The 19,152-nt window shown below is 49.7% G+C and overlaps 5 protein-coding genes across 5 annotated transcripts; 4 read left to right on the plus strand and 1 right to left on the minus strand.

Annotated features, from left to right (window-relative positions):
- Positions 1-2: 2 nt before the first annotated feature.
- BDR25DRAFT_219456 (uncharacterized protein) lies at positions 3-3,189 on the plus strand (the record flags this gene model as incomplete). The annotated part of the gene is made up of 5 exons (XM_033684966.1): positions 3-542; positions 600-872; positions 927-1,388; positions 1,439-2,317; positions 2,365-3,189. 5 exons carry the CDS (start codon positions 3-5, stop codon positions 3,187-3,189), a joined length of 2,979 nt encoding a protein of 992 aa, XP_033549762.1.
- Positions 3,190-4,367: 1,178 nt separating this feature from the next.
- On the plus strand, positions 4,368-5,226 carry BDR25DRAFT_283541 (Rhodanese-like protein; the record flags this gene model as incomplete). Its single annotated transcript, XM_033688058.1, has 3 exons — positions 4,368-4,703; positions 4,775-4,820; positions 4,922-5,226. The coding sequence occupies exons 1-3, from the start codon at positions 4,488-4,490 to the stop codon at positions 5,224-5,226; spliced, it is 567 nt and encodes a 188-aa protein (XP_033549763.1). The 5' UTR covers positions 4,368-4,487.
- Positions 5,227-5,696: 470 nt separating this feature from the next.
- BDR25DRAFT_258462 (P-loop containing nucleoside triphosphate hydrolase protein) lies at positions 5,697-11,185 on the minus strand. The gene is made up of 10 exons (XM_033686533.1): positions 10,708-11,185; positions 10,578-10,655; positions 10,500-10,527; positions 10,366-10,453; positions 10,061-10,115; positions 9,404-10,005; positions 7,225-9,213; positions 7,038-7,153; positions 6,131-6,978; positions 5,697-6,056 (listed from the first exon to the last, which is right to left on the minus strand). The coding sequence occupies exons 1-10, from the start codon at positions 10,903-10,905 to the stop codon at positions 6,030-6,032; spliced, it is 4,029 nt and encodes a 1,342-aa protein (XP_033549764.1). The 5' UTR covers positions 10,906-11,185; the 3' UTR covers positions 5,697-6,029.
- Positions 11,186-14,051: 2,866 nt separating this feature from the next.
- BDR25DRAFT_341713 (uncharacterized protein) lies at positions 14,052-15,204 on the plus strand. The gene is made up of 3 exons (XM_033693633.1): positions 14,052-14,287; positions 14,358-14,758; positions 14,815-15,204. Exons 1-3 carry the CDS (start codon positions 14,138-14,140, stop codon positions 15,014-15,016), a joined length of 753 nt encoding a protein of 250 aa, XP_033549765.1. The 5' UTR covers positions 14,052-14,137; the 3' UTR covers positions 15,017-15,204.
- Positions 15,205-15,455: 251 nt separating this feature from the next.
- Positions 15,456-18,517, plus strand: BDR25DRAFT_392740 (TPR-like protein; the record flags this gene model as incomplete). Its single annotated transcript, XM_033698219.1, has 3 exons — positions 15,456-18,271; positions 18,336-18,446; positions 18,487-18,517. 3 exons carry the CDS (start codon positions 15,456-15,458, stop codon positions 18,515-18,517), a joined length of 2,958 nt encoding a protein of 985 aa, XP_033549766.1.
- Positions 18,518-19,152: the final 635 nt, after the last annotated feature.

Here is a 19,152-nt window from a genome sequence, read left to right on the forward strand (position 1 = left end):
TCATGCACAAAATATCAACCTTCACGGGCTCGGCCCGCCACGGCTGGGAAAAAATGACGCCGTCCACTGGCTTTCCCTTCTCGAGGTCGAATCACGATATGCCCGTCACAACCCCGATAAAGCGACCATCGACAGCATCGTCCGCGCCGCCCACCATCCCCCCCGGCACCCAGGTCAATCTGTCCTTCAACGTGCCCTTCTCGTCAAATCTCGCCGGCCCCGATGTCGACGACATCATGTACGCCAGTCCCGGGGCAAAAGCCCGCTGGACCCATCCGGAAGGCACGGCTGAGGGCACCCCACCACACAAGCTGCCCGTTCATGCCCAGAATGTCGAGAACCTGCGGGCTATCTGTCGGGACATCACAGAGACGAGCAATGGACAGGTCTCCGCCACGGTCGTGTCTGCCGAGTCCAAGCCGCTTCCGGGTCTGCAGCGGGGCCCGTTGCGGGCTCTGGTCACTAATGTCTGTCTGTCTGGCGAGCATGAGCTGGTCAATAATGTGCGGTGCAAGATCCTCAACAACACCCCCATCTCATTGGTACGTCATCCACAGCGATTGGGTCTATCATCAGGAATCCATCTAATAATGGCGCAGAGGTCCTCGTTTGTCGACATCGACTCTGATCTGATCATCGACCGCCCTACGCAGCATCTGAAGAGCCCTGTGCTCAACCAGCTTGACCTGATTGCCAAGACCACCAAGGCTGACATCTTCGTGCTCATGCCGAAGCAACCCGACATCGAGTCTGCAAGCTTCAACGGTAACTTGGACACTGGGCTGGACTCCCGGCTGCGATGTGCCATCTATGGTGACATGGAGACGATGGAGCACGCAAAGACCCGCGTGCTGATCATGATAGATCAGATTGTGGGTGTTTGATATCTCGCAGCTGACTAACGCACAACGCTAATTTCGTCGCAGCTCAAACGATACGTTGATACAATGAAGCTTGAGCTTACTATGCATACATTAATATGTGGACGGGGACGCAAGAACATCAAGTTGATTGAGTCCGCCACGGGCACGGCCATCTACTTCCCGCCCCCCTTCCCTCGGATATTCGGCTATACTCCTGCAGGCGCGCAACGGAGACCGGACGACATGATTTACATCACGGGAGAGAGCCAAGAAAGCATCTTACGCGCTAAGCAGCGGCTCCATGATCTTGTCATGTCCACTAAAGTCTTCGTCAAGCCAGTTATGGTGACAGACTCGAAGCTGGACTCGCTCTTGTTGGAGCGGCTCGACAAGGTTCGCAAAATTATCGAGAACAACGGATCCTATATTCTTCTGCCACCGCTTGGACTGCAGCGTGGTGTCGTTCGAGTTCAAGGCACGGACGTGTTGCACGTCGAGCGGACCGTGCGCGAATTAATGGCCCTCGTAAGTTAATCTGACCATTATTGATGAAAACACGTGCTGACAGGTACCAGGCTGGCCAGTTCTACAGTGCGTCATGGTTCATTACCCATCCAGATCCTACGCAGCGTCCGCCCACTCAGCAGGATGTACGCGCTATGCTGTCGGACATTTGCATCAACTCTGGCGCAGAGATTAGTTTTGAGAAGCTCAACTTCCACATCTTCGGATCCGATGATGCCGTCAAGGCTGCTATGATGGTCATTAACAATATCCCGTTCGTGAAGAAATCGCAGTACAATATGAGCGTCAAGATCGAGCTTGCGAACGAGCACAAGGAGTTCGTCAGCGGTAAGAAGAATGGCAAGATTAACAAAATCATGAGCCACAGCAGCGTCCAAATTGTCTTTGATGGATTCAACGAGTATAATTTCTACATTGTGGTCCGCGGCGCCCAATACGATACAACCAAGAGTGGTCTTGATCTTGTCGAGCAGGAGATGCCTGCTGCCATTTCGTTCCACGTCCCTGACCAGTACCACAAGCGCATCATCGGCATCGGCGGCCAGCACATTCAACGCATCATGAAGAAGTATTCCGTCTTCGTTAAGTTCTCGAACGCTATGGACCGTGGTGGCTTCGGCAAGGAGGAAGATGACATCAAGGTCGACAACGTCATTTGTCGTACCCCTGCTCGTAACGCCCAGAATCTAGATCTAGTCAAGCAAGAGATTATGGATATGGTCGAGAAAGCTGATGCTGAGTTTGTCTCTGAGACAATCAACATCAATCGACTCTATCATCGCGAGCTCCTTGCGCGCATGGACAAGATTGACGAGTTGGAGAAGAAGTTCAACTGCAAGATCACTTTCCCAAGCACTGAGGAAGCGAGTGACATCGTCACTGTATCTGGCCCTGAGTATCAGGTGCCCCTCGCTGTGGATGAGTTCTTGGTACGTACTTTGGCCATTATCAAATAGGTCAAGACTAATAATCCTAGGGTATGGTTCCCGAGGCCCATGAACTATCGTTCCCTGTTTCTACAGAGCTTGGGGAGCACATGCGGTCCCCTGAGTTCAAGGCTGATATCCTTGACAAGTTGAAAGATCAACATGTTGTCGAAGGTCATCTGAAGGAGCCGCAGACTGAGACCATTGATGGCAAAGAGCAGCGCATCGAGACCGTGCATCTCAGTTTCACGAGGAACAACGCAGGCGGTCTCAAGGATGCCCTTGACTTTCTGATCAACCACTTAGTCATGCACGGCTTGGACACGAACACTATTCGTGGCGCCCTTCCGCGCCCAAAGTCAGATTCCTTCGAGGATTCTCTGCCATTCTTCGAGTCCAAGCTGCTTCAGCGGGCTGAACCACCAGTTGATAGCACTGATTCCCCAACTCGCTCCCACTTCGGTGATGATGAGCGCCCAGGCATGTTAGATCGCCTTCGCAAGCCAGGTAGTATGTCTTCATTCACTTCCATCTTCAACGGTCGTAAGAACGGCTCCAACTCTCCTGGATCCCTCTTCAAGCATGCATCCTCGAATGCATCGAAGGCGTCCCTCGCCAGCCTTGAGTCCCAAGGCAGCGGCTACCGCAACCCTTGGAACGACAGTGGCATTAACCTCGCGGACGACGAACACCACACCAACGGTTGGCCGATGCCAACCCCGCGATTTGAGAATAAGTTTCCTTTTGGTTCCACTTCAGCGGCGCCTGGAGATGTGACTCCCAGGTACGATCCGCGGGCTTCCGTTGATAGCGGTCGCCCTAGTACTTCTCATTCTGCATCAGGATACCCGGCCCCTATTGGGCCTCCCCGTTAAACGATACACCATTTCTCTCTCAAAACTGTTATGCCGGCCACTTTTGATGACGAAACCAAATACCCCCAAACTCTGTGGCACGGTGCTACATGCGACGACAATTACCCCAAAAGAATTATACCCCTGCTTGGCGAATAAAAGCCTTTGGCTGGTCTTCTGAGTGTTTCATTGTGTTCAAACTTTTTTTTTCTTCGATTGGTTTTGGTGCGCTTGTTTCTGGTTAAAGTTTTTTTTTTTCCCCGCTATGGGTTTCTTTTTTTTATTATGAGGCGTTCAGGTGAGAAGATGATTCCCCCGGCGCAAAAAGAAATATACCAATTTGCTGCTTTTTGTGATTTGCGTCATTCTCCTCTTTGACTATGGGGGATCTATGAGTGGGGCGTTCTGTGTGGTGAATGGATTGATGGTGGTGGGTGTCCTCCGTGGTGAGACGGATGGATGCATGGCTGGATGGATGGGATATGGGTTTTTGGTGGGTTCTGGATGGATGCATGGCTGGATGGCATGGCATGGCATGGATGGGACTCAGCAGTTGGCGGATGAGGAGAAGCCTTAGACAGCTCGTACTTTCCTCTCTCTCTCTCTTCGAAGAATCTTCCTCTTCACGACTTTTCCATGACGGACCAGAATGGGGAAGCGCTTCGAAAAGGTCAGTGGGTGGGGATGGAAGTTTGCGTGTGCTTGTGTCATGATATGGATACGTTTTGAAAATGGACAGCAGATGAACAATAGACGAATGCAATTATACCAATTAAATGGCTGAACCAACAAGGAAACCTTCTCACCCGACGTGTGACATACCCAGGGTAGAGCCTATCTTTTGAACCTCGTACTAGGATCAAGAAGAGTGCTGGGAAGACGCAAATTTATGTCCAAATTAACCTTGTCCTGTTCCACGTTCGTGACAAGTTGCATGTGTTGGTCCTGGGAGATCTAGGACTTAAAGCAGGTCTTGACATTGATACCTTCCACATGTTAGCTCTTTAAACAGAACACAAGGATGTGGTTAGCGACAGAGGCTTTAATCGTCTCAAAATCTTCCTTAATCCCAGTGAGAGGTCTAAGAGATCAACTCTTCCTAAGGAGCCAGTACCGGGGCTCTTGGCACGCACGTGTGATCGCAAAGTGACGTCGGCGACTTACATTGAGCAAGTGCCGAAGAGATGACTGAACCCCAAACAAAACTTACCCTCACAAACTCGACGCTCCTTCACCCCCCCTCCCCACCTAATCCATCCTACAATTGCTCTCGTAGATACCTAAGTTCTTAAACCTTTCGATCCTTGTCTCCCTTCGACATGGCATCAAAACGCGCGTTCCAAGTCTTACCCCTCCGCACCTCATCCACAGTCCTCCGCTCACGATGCTCAATCTCGAGACAAATATTCAAACAACCTAGAGCGACCTACAACTACGTTGAAAGTGCACAGGTACGAATTGCAGGCGTGCAGCAGCGATGGCATTCAGCAGGGATTCCAGAGGACAAGAAGAGTAGGATGTATGAGTTTGAGGACGTTCGTATTCCCTTCTGACACATTGAGGGAGAAGGGATTAGTCATACTAATTGTCTAACGCGGGAATATAGATTGTTGCGATAGTAGAGAATCCAAAGGATACTGCTGTGCTGATCGGTTTGTTGCCCCGCTCTGCCTTCCCCTTCTACTTCCCACGTCCTCGAATCCTCGTCCCACCCTTATCCAAATCCCAAAATAACATCAAATGTATAATTCAGATGTCCGCGAGCCCTCAGAATACCTCTCAAACGCCATCCCAACCTCCCTCAACATTCCAATAACATCCCAACCCGATGCACTCCTCTTGCCATCCGACGAATTCGAAGATCGCTTCGGGTTTCAGAAACCTTCGGTTACTAAGGAGGTAGTGTTTTATTGCAAAGCTGGGGTGAGGAGTGCGGCCGCGGCACAGATTGCAAAACAGGCGGGCTATGAGAAGGTGGGGGAGTATAGGGGGAGTTGGTTGGATTGGGAGAGGAAGGGGGGCGTGGGGACGAGGGAGGGGCCGAAGGAGACGGGGTAGCTAGGCGAAGGGGGTGGGAGTGGGGGGTTATGAGTGGCATGAGTGTAGGTGGTGGAGATGTTGAGGGGTTCATCTAGAAGAAGAGGCGGAAGAGACGAGACCGATAGCTTGCGGGTATGCACGCATGCAGAACTGCGCAATGCGAACGGCTAGGCGCTAAAGTGGATGGGCATAAATCTATGCTGTAAATACAAGGAACACAATCAGGTCTTTAGACTGAAGAAATCTTTACCATGTCAGAGATGCACAGAGATTTGCACACGTAACATCTTCGTTCGCCTCCGTACTTAACATACAGAGCAGCAACACAAACCAAGTCCGAATAGTTTATACATATCATACACATCTAGATCGAGCCTAGACAAGTGAATCGCAAGGTATCTTAATTATCCCCTTTATGCAACCAATGTAAAGTAGTGCCTTGCACACAAGCGCAGACTTCTCTGAAGTAGTGAAGAATTTATAAGACTCGAGGGGATATCTAGTACCAAGGGTATCTACGCTCGTATATTTATCTATTTACTAGAAACGTGTCCTAGATAGAGAGAGTGAAACGAAAGATTAGAGAGGATTGCAAGGGAAGATATAGAGTACATAGTTGTAAAACGGATCCATTTTCTTTACTAGAAGAAAGTCGGAGAGGATATTACATAGATGGGGAACAAGCCGAAATACGCAGATCTGAAGAAGGTGAGAGTTTAGTTGAAAAGGAGATGATGAAGTTCGGATGGGTTCTGGTTCGGAGTAGCTCGACTTTGCTACCTCCAAACGTCTATGGGATGCTCCAATGTGCCGATCAGTGATCAGCGATCCAGAGCTTGAGCTTGACACTGCGCACTTGTTAGCAACTTGATGCAACCCAGCCTTCCCAAATCAACCTCCACATGAAGAATTTCGTACTCACCATCTGCCAATAAACGCCCCTCTTCCTCAAAAGCGTCTGATGATCCCCCTCCTCAAGCACCTTCCCACTCCCCAACACAAAAATCACATCCGCCTTCTGAATCGTCGCAAGGCGATGCGCGACAGCAATCACGGTTCTCCCCTGCCCATCTCCATCTCCATTACCATCCCTCCCTTCCGCGGCCCGTTCAATTGCCTTCTGCACCAACTTTTCGCTCTCAGAGTCAAGGCTACTTGTTGCTTCATCTAACAACAAAAGCCGAGGTTTCCTCAGTAGCGCGCGTGCAAGAGAAAGACGCTGTTTCTGGCCGCCAGAAAGACTCATACCCTTTGGTCCTAGACGCGTGTTATACCCTTCTGGAAGACTCGTTATAAACTCATGGATCTGCGCATTAATGCAGGCGCATTCAATATCCTCATCTGTCACTTTCCCTTCATCCACCGACAAACTCACATTATCCCTTATACTCCCTTCATACAACGTAGGCTCCTGACTCACAAGCGCGATCTGCGCACGATATTCCTTTGGATCCAAACTCGTGATATCCTGCCCGTTATACAATATCATGCCGGAATCAACATCATAGAAGCGCTCGAGGAGGGATATGGTGGTGGATTTCCCGCACCCGGAGGCTCCGACTAGTGCGGCGAACTTGCCGGCAGGGATGTGAAGGTTAAGGTTAGAGAGGACGGGGACTTCGCGCGATTTGTAGGAAAAGTAGACGTTTTGGAAGGAGATGCTAACGGCGGAGGTGGGGTCGTTGATGGGGTTGTAGGAGGGAGGGAGGGTGGTGGAGGGGGTGCGCATACTTAGAATGCGATTTGCAGCGCCGGTGGCTTGGGCCATGTCTGGGGTTGTTTAGTTAGCGGTATGGACAGGATGAGAAGGAGTTTGGTTGAGATCTTACTGGGTGCAAACGAGAACCACATTCCCGCTGCGACAGCACCTTGCACGACGGCCATGTAGATGACGAAAAAGTCCTGAAGCCCATATTCGTGGGATGCGAGGAGAGTGCCACCGTACCTGATACATATACATCAGCGTTGTTTCTGTCGATTTGGCGGAGAGATAGGGGAATGATAAGAGTTACTTACCAGAAAGCTAAAGCTGTACAAGCTAGTTCAACACTGTCACTAGCTGCAAAGACGATAGTCCCAAACTTCGCGCTGCTAAAGGCCTGTTTAACATGGCCTCGAAGGAGAGTTTGATAACGATCGCCAATCATATCCTCCATAATCAACGACAAAACCGTGCGGAATGCGCCAACTGCTTCTGTGGCAAATTGCGAGCTGTCTTTGAAAACCGCAGCATTCATCTGCTCGAATTGCATCTCCAGACGGAAACGCAGGTATCCTGCGGCGAGGATAGGGGGAAGCGCGCAGAAGAGTCCGACGAGCGAGAGCTTCCAGCCGTAGACGAAGGCGATGATGGTTGAACCGAGGAGGTTGACACACGCAATTAACGCGAGCGACATCTCGGTGCTCATAAGCTGCTGAAGTTGCTCTGTGTCGGCGCTGAGTCTAGAGGTGAGAGATCCGGCAGAGTGGCCTTCGTCGTCGAAGAATGGGATACGCTTACGCATCATGTTGATGAGGTATTCCTGTCGATAGGTGCGAGTGATAGCGACCGAGATTAGATGGGATGAGAAGCCCAATACAAAGTAGGATACTCCGACTCCAGCGGCTTCGACGCCAAACATTCCGGACCAGAAGTTCCCTCGGTCAACGAATTTCTGGCCGGTGAAGGTGAAGACTTCGACAATGTTTGCGAAGATGAACGCCTGGAGGGGATATACAGCTCCTGCACCAAAAACCCCGAGAACCGCAATAATGTATAGGAGCCAGTGGTGTCGTTGCTCAAAGATGAGCCGTCCAAAACTCATCAAGAGGCCTTGCTCCTTGTAAGTGGGATCCTCCATCGACGTGGCTTTTTTGCCCTTCCCGTGCCCGGGTTCAGAGTGCTCCGTAATAGCCGTCTTTGTCTTCTGAAGTGCGACTTCTTCTTCCTCTTCTTCCTCGGCTTCCATTGCAAGCTCTTGTGCGTGGACTAGACCGTAGTAGACGCCGTTTTCGTCCTCGAGAAGCTCCTCGTGACTGCCTTCTTCCACAAGTTTACCGTGTCTCAATACCACAATCTTATCCGCTCGCTTGATAGTCGAAAGACGGTGGGCGATGACGATAGTTGTCCTGTTCTTCGAGACACGGTCGAGAGCCTCTTGTACGATTCGTTCAGTTCGAACATCAATCGCGCTTGTAGCTTCGTCCAGGATAAGAATACGCGGCTTCTTAATGATACTTCGAGCGATGGCTATTCGTTGCCGCTGACCACCAGAGAGCTTGATTCCACTCTCGCCAACGAGCGTGTTGTAGCCTTGTGGGAGTTGGGCGATGAACTCGTCCGCGTACGCTTCTTTACATGCATCCTCTACCATCTGCATCTTTTCTTCGTTGGTGATGTCTTGAAACTGCGTTCCGCAGAGGCCATGTGCTACGTTGTTGAAGAGAGTATCGTTGAAGAGGAATGGTTCCTGCTGAACAAGTCCGATTTGGGACCGCCACCACTTGAGATCGACGCTGCGAAGGTCATTGTCCCCGATCTCAATAGCCCCAGTGCAAGTATTCGGGGACAGTTCTTCCTCATCATCTTTTTGGCCGGGTTTAGTGGAAACTTTCTTCTTCTTCGACACTTCCTTCTTGCTAGTAGTATCCTCCATTTTATCCGTCGTTGGTTCCACAGCAATAGTACCCAACAAGTCATACCAACGCTGTAAAAGAGCCACAACCGTACTTTTGCCAGACCCCGATGGCCCAACAATAGCGGTAACTTTCCCAGCGCTAAACCGAAGGTCAAGTCCACTGAGGATTTGTACGTTAGGTCTACTCGGGTAGGAGAACGCAACGTTTTTGAAGAATACATCGGCATCGGCGGAGATGTCCGGGTCTTTGAGGCCGGATGTGTCAGGGACATTTGCATCGATTGTGATGAAAAGCTCGGTTGCAGCAGACGCGGCTTTTGCGATGGCGATGATGGGGGAGGCGAGTCTGCCTATACTCATGACGGCCATCATGACTGAGAAGAGCACACTGGGGAAGTTAGCGTGTGTGCACAAAGCATCGCATGTTGCGCATATCTAGTAATATTGGGGTTGGTAAATGAGGCATCAGAGAGAATAGACTTCGCAGTCTTTTCGATCTAGTAGCTGAATCAAAGGGTTGATTCTCCCCTCAAGTGTTGTGCAGTCTTTAGTAGCAAAGAAAAATAGGGAAAACTCACACAATAATAACACCAATATCATGAATGTGCCCACGAGTATACTGCCTAATCCCGAACCAGAAAGTGAGGCCAAATGTTCCATACATCGCCATCATTGAGGGAGACATCATCAAACCCATCAAGGGAGCAGTCCTCCTCCCATTCTTTGCCGCTTTATCTAACAGCGCCGCGTGCTGTCTTGCGAGCTTAGCCTCGGCGCCGAAAGCAACGATAATCCGGATAGACGAGAACATCTCAAATGCCAATGCTGATGCCTCTTCATGGTAGTTTTCGGTAATCTTGTGTATGGTGATGAAAGGAGGGACAAGGGAACCGTACACAATGAGAATGAACGGAAGCGAAATGCTGGCTACAAATGTGAGCAGCCAGTTCTTGACGAATGCCACAATGTAGAGACCCAAAGTGAAGGCTAATGCCTGAATCGCCATGGCAAAGTGTTGTGAGATTGCCAATTGAATCGTGTTCGATGATGTTGTGATGCGAGTCGAGACTTTTCCTGGAGATATGGTGTCAATGACGCTGACAGGCTGGTGGAAGAGGGCACGGAGGTAGGCTAATCGAAGGGCAGCCGAGATTCTGAGTCCACTAAGTCGTACGCAAAGCTGTTCCAAAAAGTGAGCATAGGAAGGGTGAAAGTTTTGCGGCGAGAGCACTAACCATAGAGATGTATGAAAGTGCGAATTTCCCAATGAACAAATAAGTGATGTAGAGCCTAGAAATCCAAGTGTCAGAGATATTGGGTTTGCTCATTCATATAAAGGAGCTTTTTATAAGATAATCTAAGCGCTTTGGTGTGTGGAAGGATGTTCGAAGGAAGAATTTGATCGTAATAAAGGAAGCATCTTGTGGGTACCCCTTTGAATGCCGGAAACGAATCCGAAGAATCAAGTCATGTGCTTTCAATGTTCTATAGCATGACCCTATGCCCAGGGAAGTAGTAACGAGAGTATAGTTTAACGTACGCGTTCTTGTTGACAGCGCTCTGGAACTGATGTTTCGTGACGCTAGATCCGGGGATGAAGTATCCCGTGAAGTCTCCGACGAGATTTCCTTTCCAATGTCAGTTAGGTATTTCAACTAAGCATAGAGAACATACCAAAGACAACGTTCATTAACGGCATGGCCTGAGGATAATATGAGCAAGAATACATTTCTGCTTGATTGTCAAACCTACAATGCCAGCCCCGATAGATGTGAGCATGCTCGCCACCATGAGAGCCCAATCCAGCGGCGTCCCATATGAGAGAACTCGCTGGGAAGAATCAGCACTTTGTTCGCAGCTGTTTAAGCTGCCGAATGCTTACAAAGTAGTTCCCCAAACTAGCCTGAGGCTTTTTCTCTTTTTTATCCTTCCCCTCGATCTTCTCATTCTTCTCTGAGGAACTAGAAACATCATCTTTGGTACTTGTCGTTGCTTCGACGACCTGGATGTTTTGTTCAACAACATCTGTTGCGACAGAGGCCGAAGCAGGCGGCGGTTTTCCTTTTTTGAAGATAGCCATGATGAATGCTGACGGATAGAGTTATCGAAAACGACGACAGTTTCAAGAAGAGTGAGAAACTGAGTGATTATAGACTATTCTGGAGATGATCGGACATGTTTTCTCAATAACAAAGGCACAAAATATTGATGCCTAAAAGGACAGCGTAGTTCTGATGGAGTCTGCACGGTCAATTACACGACGCCAAGAGGGAGCGCATTAAGGGAAGGAGATTGAAGTAAGCGCCATCAACTTAATGGAAAGTGGATGTTCTGTGCAGTGCTCGTTGGATGCAGCAAAGGGGCAGCCTTGCGTCTGAAGAGTCTTGTCGCAATCGTTGCCTAACTAAATGCGAGGAATAAACGAATACGAAATGACGCTTGCACAGTTATTTCCTACCTGGGCGATCTGATCGGGAAGAGACGGCTCCGGGCTGCGACTGTTTCATCAGATCTTGAACAAGCTCCACTCAAAGGGTCATCTTGATAGTTCACGAGTAACATGTAACTACTGCATCTCGTCAGCTTCTCTTGCAGTGAGGGTAGGCTGAAGAAAGGGGGGGTAAAGGACGGCTAAGCGAGAAAGGCTGGCCAAGTCACGTGATTGATAATCGGCAAACCGGGGGGATTTGTCGGCTCCTGGAGACTCCGTGGGCCGCTTCTTGCGTTTCCCTCGAACAAGGCTGCTCTTCAGCCTCCCAAACTCTGCTTGCTCCCTCGGCCCGGCTAGAACAGAGCATTTCAAGCTCTGAGAGGGCCAAATCTTCAACCTTCGAACTATGTTGTCTTTGCAAAGGCTTATTCTACCAACAACATTCCAACTTTCACTTAGCATTAGAGGGACATTTGTTAAGAAATGCTCTCCAGTCCTTCTGTATGTTGACCCGCTCTTCTGTCCAGGTTTGCTACGTATGCGGCAACGTTTGACGACTTCCTGCGTCGGCACTCGCTTGCCTGTGATAGTTTGTGATTATGGCCTCGCCAGACCCTACTTCATGGTAGGTTCATGAATAGTCTTATTTTTCTTTACTTCACAGTCATTATTCAGCCAATTCTGTTGTCCTTGAATTGTTCCCATACTCCTGTCACCGACAGCATGTGTTTCAATTTCTCCTCAACCTCCAAGGCGGCGACTTCTCCTACCACTAATCGCATGGGTTCTAATTCGTCATTAATCTCTAGCCTAATAACCTTCCCTACTGCTAGCGATACAGCTCCCAACTCTGCCTCAAGTTTCAGGATTCTGACTTTCCCTGCCACTAGAGGCGCGACCTCTAGATCCCCCTCAAGCTCTGAGACGGCGATTCTCATTGTCACCAGTGACATGGATTCTAAGGCCTCTCCAAGTTTGAATGCGGAGAGTCTCCCAGGCCTTTCCACGTAGCTCCTCCTCCAGGTTACCGAAGATCTTCCCGCTAGCACGGTAACTGTGTCCATTCTTACGTCCAAGAAGATTCTTAATACCTTAGGAGGCAGAATCTTAGTCACAGCTTAAAGCGGAAACAAATTTGACCGGGGAACTCTCCTGAGATCCCTCAAGCGAGGCTATCCTAAATGACAAGTTGCGAGCTATGATATCTCCTCCATATCACTCTACCTACGTCAAGAACCCATACCATCAATATCTAGAGTGTAACGGCTTCTATGCACTCTATGATCAATTCGGATATGCCATCGATTGGCCTCACGCCGCTCTAGTTCTCAAGAATCGCGTCCTTTGTAACAGCCGTAAAATCTTGCTCAACAAGTTCATATATGAAGAAACCCGACGTATAGCTAATACCGAAATAGGAGGCAAGCTAATCCGCGCTCCGTTATCACAGGAGACTTTCGATTTACTGCTAACGCTCGGATTGTAGGCGATCTCCTCCTGGTCAAATGAAGCTACATAATTCAATACACTATCAAGGAGCGTCTGGTTCTATATCGTCCCAAAGACTTGTGTCTCAATTTACGCCATCACGCCAGCAAAACATATCGAGGAGAGGCGTAGCTCAGTAATTACCTTACAGATATCACGAAAGGGCAACAGCTACACTTATGATTAAAACGGCGACGTTGTTCGTATGATTCATTAGACGACGAGATCCTAGACAGAACTACGACAAAATATTGAGACCTAGAGCTCTAGGAGTACCGACCTTCCGTTAGTGTGAATTCTGCATAAGAGAGTACCAAGTTCAGATTCAAGACCACACCATCACCGTCACTGCCCGGGACAAGCTAGGGAATAGGAGGCCCGCGGGCAGTCCAGACTGGGACCCTCAATACACGGGGAGGAAGACATTTGCGGGTACAAAGAAGTATAGCTGCCAAGTCCATTTCTTTCCCATTGGTAGCGTGAAGGCCGTCTTTGAGGCGAACGACACGTCGTAATTGCACAACATCCAGACTCCAAGTTAGTATCTGTTGTACACGAAGCATAAACTAAGAACTAAATGCCTAGAAAATATGCATACGTACGGACTGGATACTATCTATTGTTCTAGAATCATTAGCTACGAGATCTTAGACCACCCTGGCTGGTAGCTGGAGTACTCGACGATGTCAATTAATACGCTCTTCTACGCCAACCGTCCTATTTTTTGTTCCCGTCTAGTGTGAATAAGCAGTGCAGGAAGAGTTATGTGCCCTATTCTACATGCATTGAAGCAAAGCAGTCTAAGCACAGCCATAAGCTTGCGCTTTAGAATGAATTCGGGTACTTCTACGGATCCGTAGTTCATGGGCTCCTATCTTCTATTTTCTCCGTTCCTGCGATAATAGCCTAGGAATCAGGGTCATCCGGGGAGGTCTAATCAACTCCAGTATCTCGCAGTCCCCAGAGGCAAGCCAGTGCATAGGGCGGTGCGGCAAAGCAAACGCAAGAATTGTGGCGCATGTGGCCAGTGCAGACCAGTGCTTAGCCGTTTGCGCGTCGCAATTCACCCACACCTCTGCCCCACCAAACTCACTCAGCTCAGCCGCAATCGCAACCATGTCGAGCGTCGGGCATGACCGCCCCTTGAACGCACATGCCGATAAAGTGGCGCGTTCTCATTCCGCTGACAGAGCGCCATTGTGTCACTTAAAAGACGCGTGTGATCCCTCAAAGTACCTGCCCTTTGGCTAACCAACCGCTGCCCCTCCCCCGCCTCCCTCGAAGCGACCGTCAGCAGACTGCGCTTGCACCCAGCATCTTTCTATTTCTCTTCCAACCGCTGTATCTTTCGTTCACAATCCTATTCTCGTGAACACGCTTTAGAACTTAGAACATGTCTGGAAACGAGTACTACGGCGGAGGCGGCTATAACCAGCCGCCGCCGCAACAAGGTTACGGTCAACAGCACTATCCTCCGCAACAACCTCCGTACGGCCAGGAGCAGTACAATCAAGGACACAGCCCTTATCCTCCGAACCACCAGGTGAGCCCAAACGTTTAGCGTCCATATAGGCGACTTCACTATCGATGAACAACGGCTAACAGCAACAAAGACTCCTTATCCTCCCCCCTCACATTCTCCCTACCAGTCTCCGCCCCCACAGCAAGGATACGGCCCCCCTCCTCCGGGAGAGTACGATCCGAATCGCGGAAATTCTCCCTATCCTCCACAGCAACAGCAACACTATGGTGGGCCACCTGCCCACGATCAATATGGCGCTCCACCACACCAGCAAGGCTATGGCGACCAAGGTTATGGACAACACGGCCAGCCCGGCGCCCCCGGAGGCCCAGGTGGCCCCGCTGAAGGAGACCGCGGGCTCGGCTCTACGTTGATAGGCAGTGCTGGAGGCGCGTTCATTGGACACAAGCTCGGTGGTGGACCGTTAGGCACCGTTGGAGGTCTGGTAGCTGGTGCTATCGGCGCGAATATCTTGGATAGCAAGCACGACAAGTGAGTGGAACCCCCGCACATTAGTTCTATAGTAGGTCACTAATACATTGTTATAGGAAGAAAGAAAAGAAGCACAAGAAGCACAAGCACGGCAGCAGCTCTCATAGCGGATCCTATGCCGGTTCTGCGGCTGGTCTTGGTGGCCTTTATGCTGGAAGCCATAGCAGCCACAGTGGTGGTCATAAGAAACATAAGCACCACAGGTCTAAGAGCCGCGGTGGAGGCAGTAGTTCTTCTTCCAGCAGCGACTCGGATTAGGCTTCGAAGTGGCTGGTCTTGCAGGCTGCCTTGATAGTGAATGGACGTGTCTTCATCTTGTTTTACTTGTTTTACTTGGTTTGAATTGTGGCGAGGAGATAACTGCACCCAGAGGACTATCAAGTGTCCTTGAGGAAACTTTGTACCCCATTAGTCTATTCTCTCGAATCATAATTCCTATTTCACTGACTGCGCTTGACGTCATCAAATCTAAGAACTTAACAGTGTTACCTAAGACATCAATAGGTAAGAGTCTTTACGATAATACTTTGTTCATGCCTTGGCAAGGATGAGAAGGTAATACCTGAAGTCTTTGGTGGAGCAACCAAAAAAGGCTTAGCGGCATGCCTAAAATTCTCCACCACAAATGAATAATTCATGACATACTGCTGCAAAATCCCAACACGCGCCGGCAATACTACTTGTTCAGATTACTGTCATGGGAGACGTCTTCATTCCCTTTATCCGGAGCTCTCTTCCTGATGAGCTTGCCTCAGTACTTCACGACCAACTTCAGAAATTGGAGAATGGAGATTTCTTGGCAATCTTTCAACATCCAGACGTACAAGTGCTCCTCGGACACCGGGATGACACGGGAGATATCAACCTGAAGGATCCAACAGTCGGAGATCTTGCATTGACAGATTTCGTGCTTTGGAGTGATTACGTATTCCACCGTCTAGGCTTTGTTCTATCGAGAAGAAGGGAAAATGAGGGGACGCCTCCGCAAGAAACCGCCGCCTATCGCCAACACCTCTATTTCATCGTGGCCGTTGCTTCGCTTTATGCATTCTTACAGTCTACTGTTACTGGTCCTCCACTTAGCTTTGACTCTGCGGAAGTACTCCTCCCTAAGGCTTACACGTCGAGTAAACAGGCTCTTTCCTCGTACAGAGGAGAGCTCATTTCATCTCTCACCGTAGATGGAGTCGCAGCGTATAAACTCACACCAAACATTGAACTTTTTTGTCTAGCGGAGACAATCTTGATATGTCCTCCTATTCAGAAAAACATTGAAGCGTCCACCTGGGCCAGATTAAGAGTCAATTTTCTCCATCAACGGCTTCTCTCAGAAATCGCACCTTCATTGCAAACATCTATATACGATGACCTAGATGCTCTTGGAAGTGTCGTGTTGGGACCAGAACTAAAGCATAACATCGACAATCTGCGCGCTAATTTCCTGCTTGAGCGAGCGGCCATCCATATGCATCATGGATTCGACAAAAGGGCGAGAGCGGATCTTGACCAAGCAGCTACCGAAAGGAAATTCGAGTTTGCGTTAACTGGCTTAATGGGTAAGCGTACCAGGTTTCAAGAAAAGGAGACAAGTCAATTGCTAGTCCTTGCTCGGAGTGCCAGTTCAGAGACAAATGGTGCTTCCGCTGGGATTTTGAAACCCAGGAACCTGGATCTCAATGATGATACCCTGCTTGAATCGATTTCATTCACCGAAAAACCATCGTCCACCGAGATCAATGACGAGTCTTCTCTTCCTCCTAGTCTCGCTTCTTTAGATCCCTCTAATCAGCCGCTTCTGGATCCCTTGGATTCTGTCATACTGCTATCTCTTGCCTCTTCGATTACTAACACCAATCCTGCTGATGGTCTGACAAGAGAAGAGACTGTTCCTTATGCCAATCGTGTTTTGGATGGCGGGAGCTCAAATTGGCAAGTATACACGCAAGCGCTACTGGTCCGCAGTCGAACCGAGGGCTATCGATCAAGAACCATGGAGCGCGGCCTCTTGCAGCTTCAAGCCTTAGTTGACCAGGTCATTGCAGAGACTACCAACTCTCCAACCGCAGCAAATGGAGAGTCGAATCAACAAGTAACTTCATTCCTGCCAAAAGCTAAAGATGGGGAATCCGCCCCGGTTGAAGAGCGTCTCCGCTACATCTTCGCTCTCTGCTCGCCATCACGTTGGGAACTCGAGGCCGAACTTGCCGCTCGTTGGGTTCATGTCGGAGGCCTTCGCTCCGCACTTGAAATCTACGAGAGACTTGAAATGTGGGCTGAGGCTGCCTTATGTTGGGCAGCAACAGATAAAGAAGATAGAGCAAGGAAAGTTGTTAGAAGGCAACTCTTCCATGCGACGAATAGCGACGATAGCATGGCCGATCTAGAGGAAGAGAAATGGGAAGGTGCGGCGAGAAACCCACCGCCGGAAGAGGCACCAAGACTGTATTGCATCCTAGGAGACATCGACAAAGATATGGAAATGTACGAAAAGGCATGGGAGATTTCCCACAAGCGATATGCTCGTGCACAGCGTTCTCTTGGTCGACAATACTTTTCCCAACAGGACTACACCAAGGCGGCAGAAGCCTACTCGATGTCTCTCAAGATCAATGCTTTGAACCATTCCTCATGGTTTACTCTTGGGTGCGCATATCTCGAACTGCAGCAATTCATGAAGGCAGTAGAAGCATTTTCTCGCTGTGTCCAGCTCGAGGATGAGGATGCGGAAGCGTGGAGTAATCTAGCCGCAGCACTGCTTCATCTCCGTCCTAAGCCAAAAGACGACTTTGATGCAGGTAACACTACAGAAAGAGTCACCAATCATCCCAGACAAGACGCACTGAAAGCCTTCAAACGCGCCGCGGCCCTCAAACACGACAACTCGCGCATCTGGTCTAACGTCCTCACTGTCGCAGCATCCACTAACCCGCCATCATACACCGACATCGTAAACGCCCAGCGCCGCATATGCGAACTCCGTGGATCCACTGATGGCGAAAAATGCGTGGACGAAGATATTCTAGACCTCCTAGTCCGCCACATCGTCCAGGAAGAAGAAAGCTCAAGTTTCGATGTCTCCCGACCAGGCCTACCAAGACTAGCAAATGAGCTTATCGAAAAACACATCAAACCCCTCATCACTATGTCTCCCAAACTCTGGATCATCCTCTCCACCCTCTACATCCACACCAACCGCCCGTCTTCCGCGCTCGAAGCACATGAGAAAGCTTGGCGCGCGGCTACTTCGCAGCCGAAGTGGGAGAGCGGGACGGAGGCACAGTGGAATAGCGTTGTGAATCAGACGATTGATCTCGTGGATGCGTATGAGAGTTTAGGTCCGAGGGAAAGGACGGAAGGACTTTCGGAGGGGAGTGGAGCGCTAGTGGCTAAAGATTGGAGGTTTAAGGCAAGGAGCGCAGTGAGGAGCGTGTTGGGGAAGGGGAGGGATGTTTGGGAGGGCGGGGACGGGTGGGAGAGGTTGAGTGGGAGGTTAGAGGGGTTGAAAGGGAGGGAGTGAGTGGGAATTTGGAAAAGTATAGGAGTTGGGTAGAGGGATGCTGTGTATCTAAGGTAAAAGTTCGAGCTTTGAGGAAAATAAGAGAACAGGTATGTACAAAGGGCGAAAGGCTCAGCTCCTAGAAAGACAAAATGAATTGCATGTTGTCATATTACGTAGAACACGACCAGAGTGAAGTCTTTCTATTATACCTCTTGCTGGAATCAGAGAGAATGTCAACAGGTCGCGAGTTTCTGCTTTAGATTACAGGATACGCCACCCCTATCATGCCCCAAGTTACAGTATTAGTCTTCACCCTCTAAGCAGGAATTGACGTAATATTCACCCTCACATTCTCAACTACACACCCCTCTCCCCCACCCGCTCCAATGCCCTTCCCCTCCCATTCGCAATCTCAGCAATATGACCCCCTTCCCTGCAACGCCTATCTACCAACGCATCGTTATCTTACATGTGGATAGACTCGCCACGAATAGCTTTGTACGAAAACATCGGCATTTGGGGGATTCCGTGATACCCCATAGACCCATTTGCGTTGAAAATGAACTGGATGATAGGAGCTTGGAGATCCGCACGACTGTTGATGAGATAGTCGTAAATGTTGTGGTTAGTGAAGGCGGTGAAAACTTTGGCAGCGTCAAGATGCCGGGATGAGAGGAGGAAACTCGCCTTGGAGGGGCCAGAGGGTTTCAAAGCCGGATACGAGATATCCATAAGCGACTGGGTCCTGGGAGTTGGAGCCAAGCAGCGCAGACGGAATCAGTCCTGCAAAGGGACTCGCGGTGATGTCCAGCGGTTCCGACGAAGCGTAGTACTGTACTATTGGGGGATTTTAATGCGTGTACGGGTGAGATTTTGTGTACGTTCGTACAGCAAG

This window comes from Lindgomyces ingoldianus (assembly GCF_010093535.1).
Source record: "Lindgomyces ingoldianus strain ATCC 200398 unplaced genomic scaffold BDR25scaffold_10, whole genome shotgun sequence".
NCBI lineage: Eukaryota > Fungi > Ascomycota > Dothideomycetes > Pleosporales > Lindgomycetaceae > Lindgomyces > Lindgomyces ingoldianus.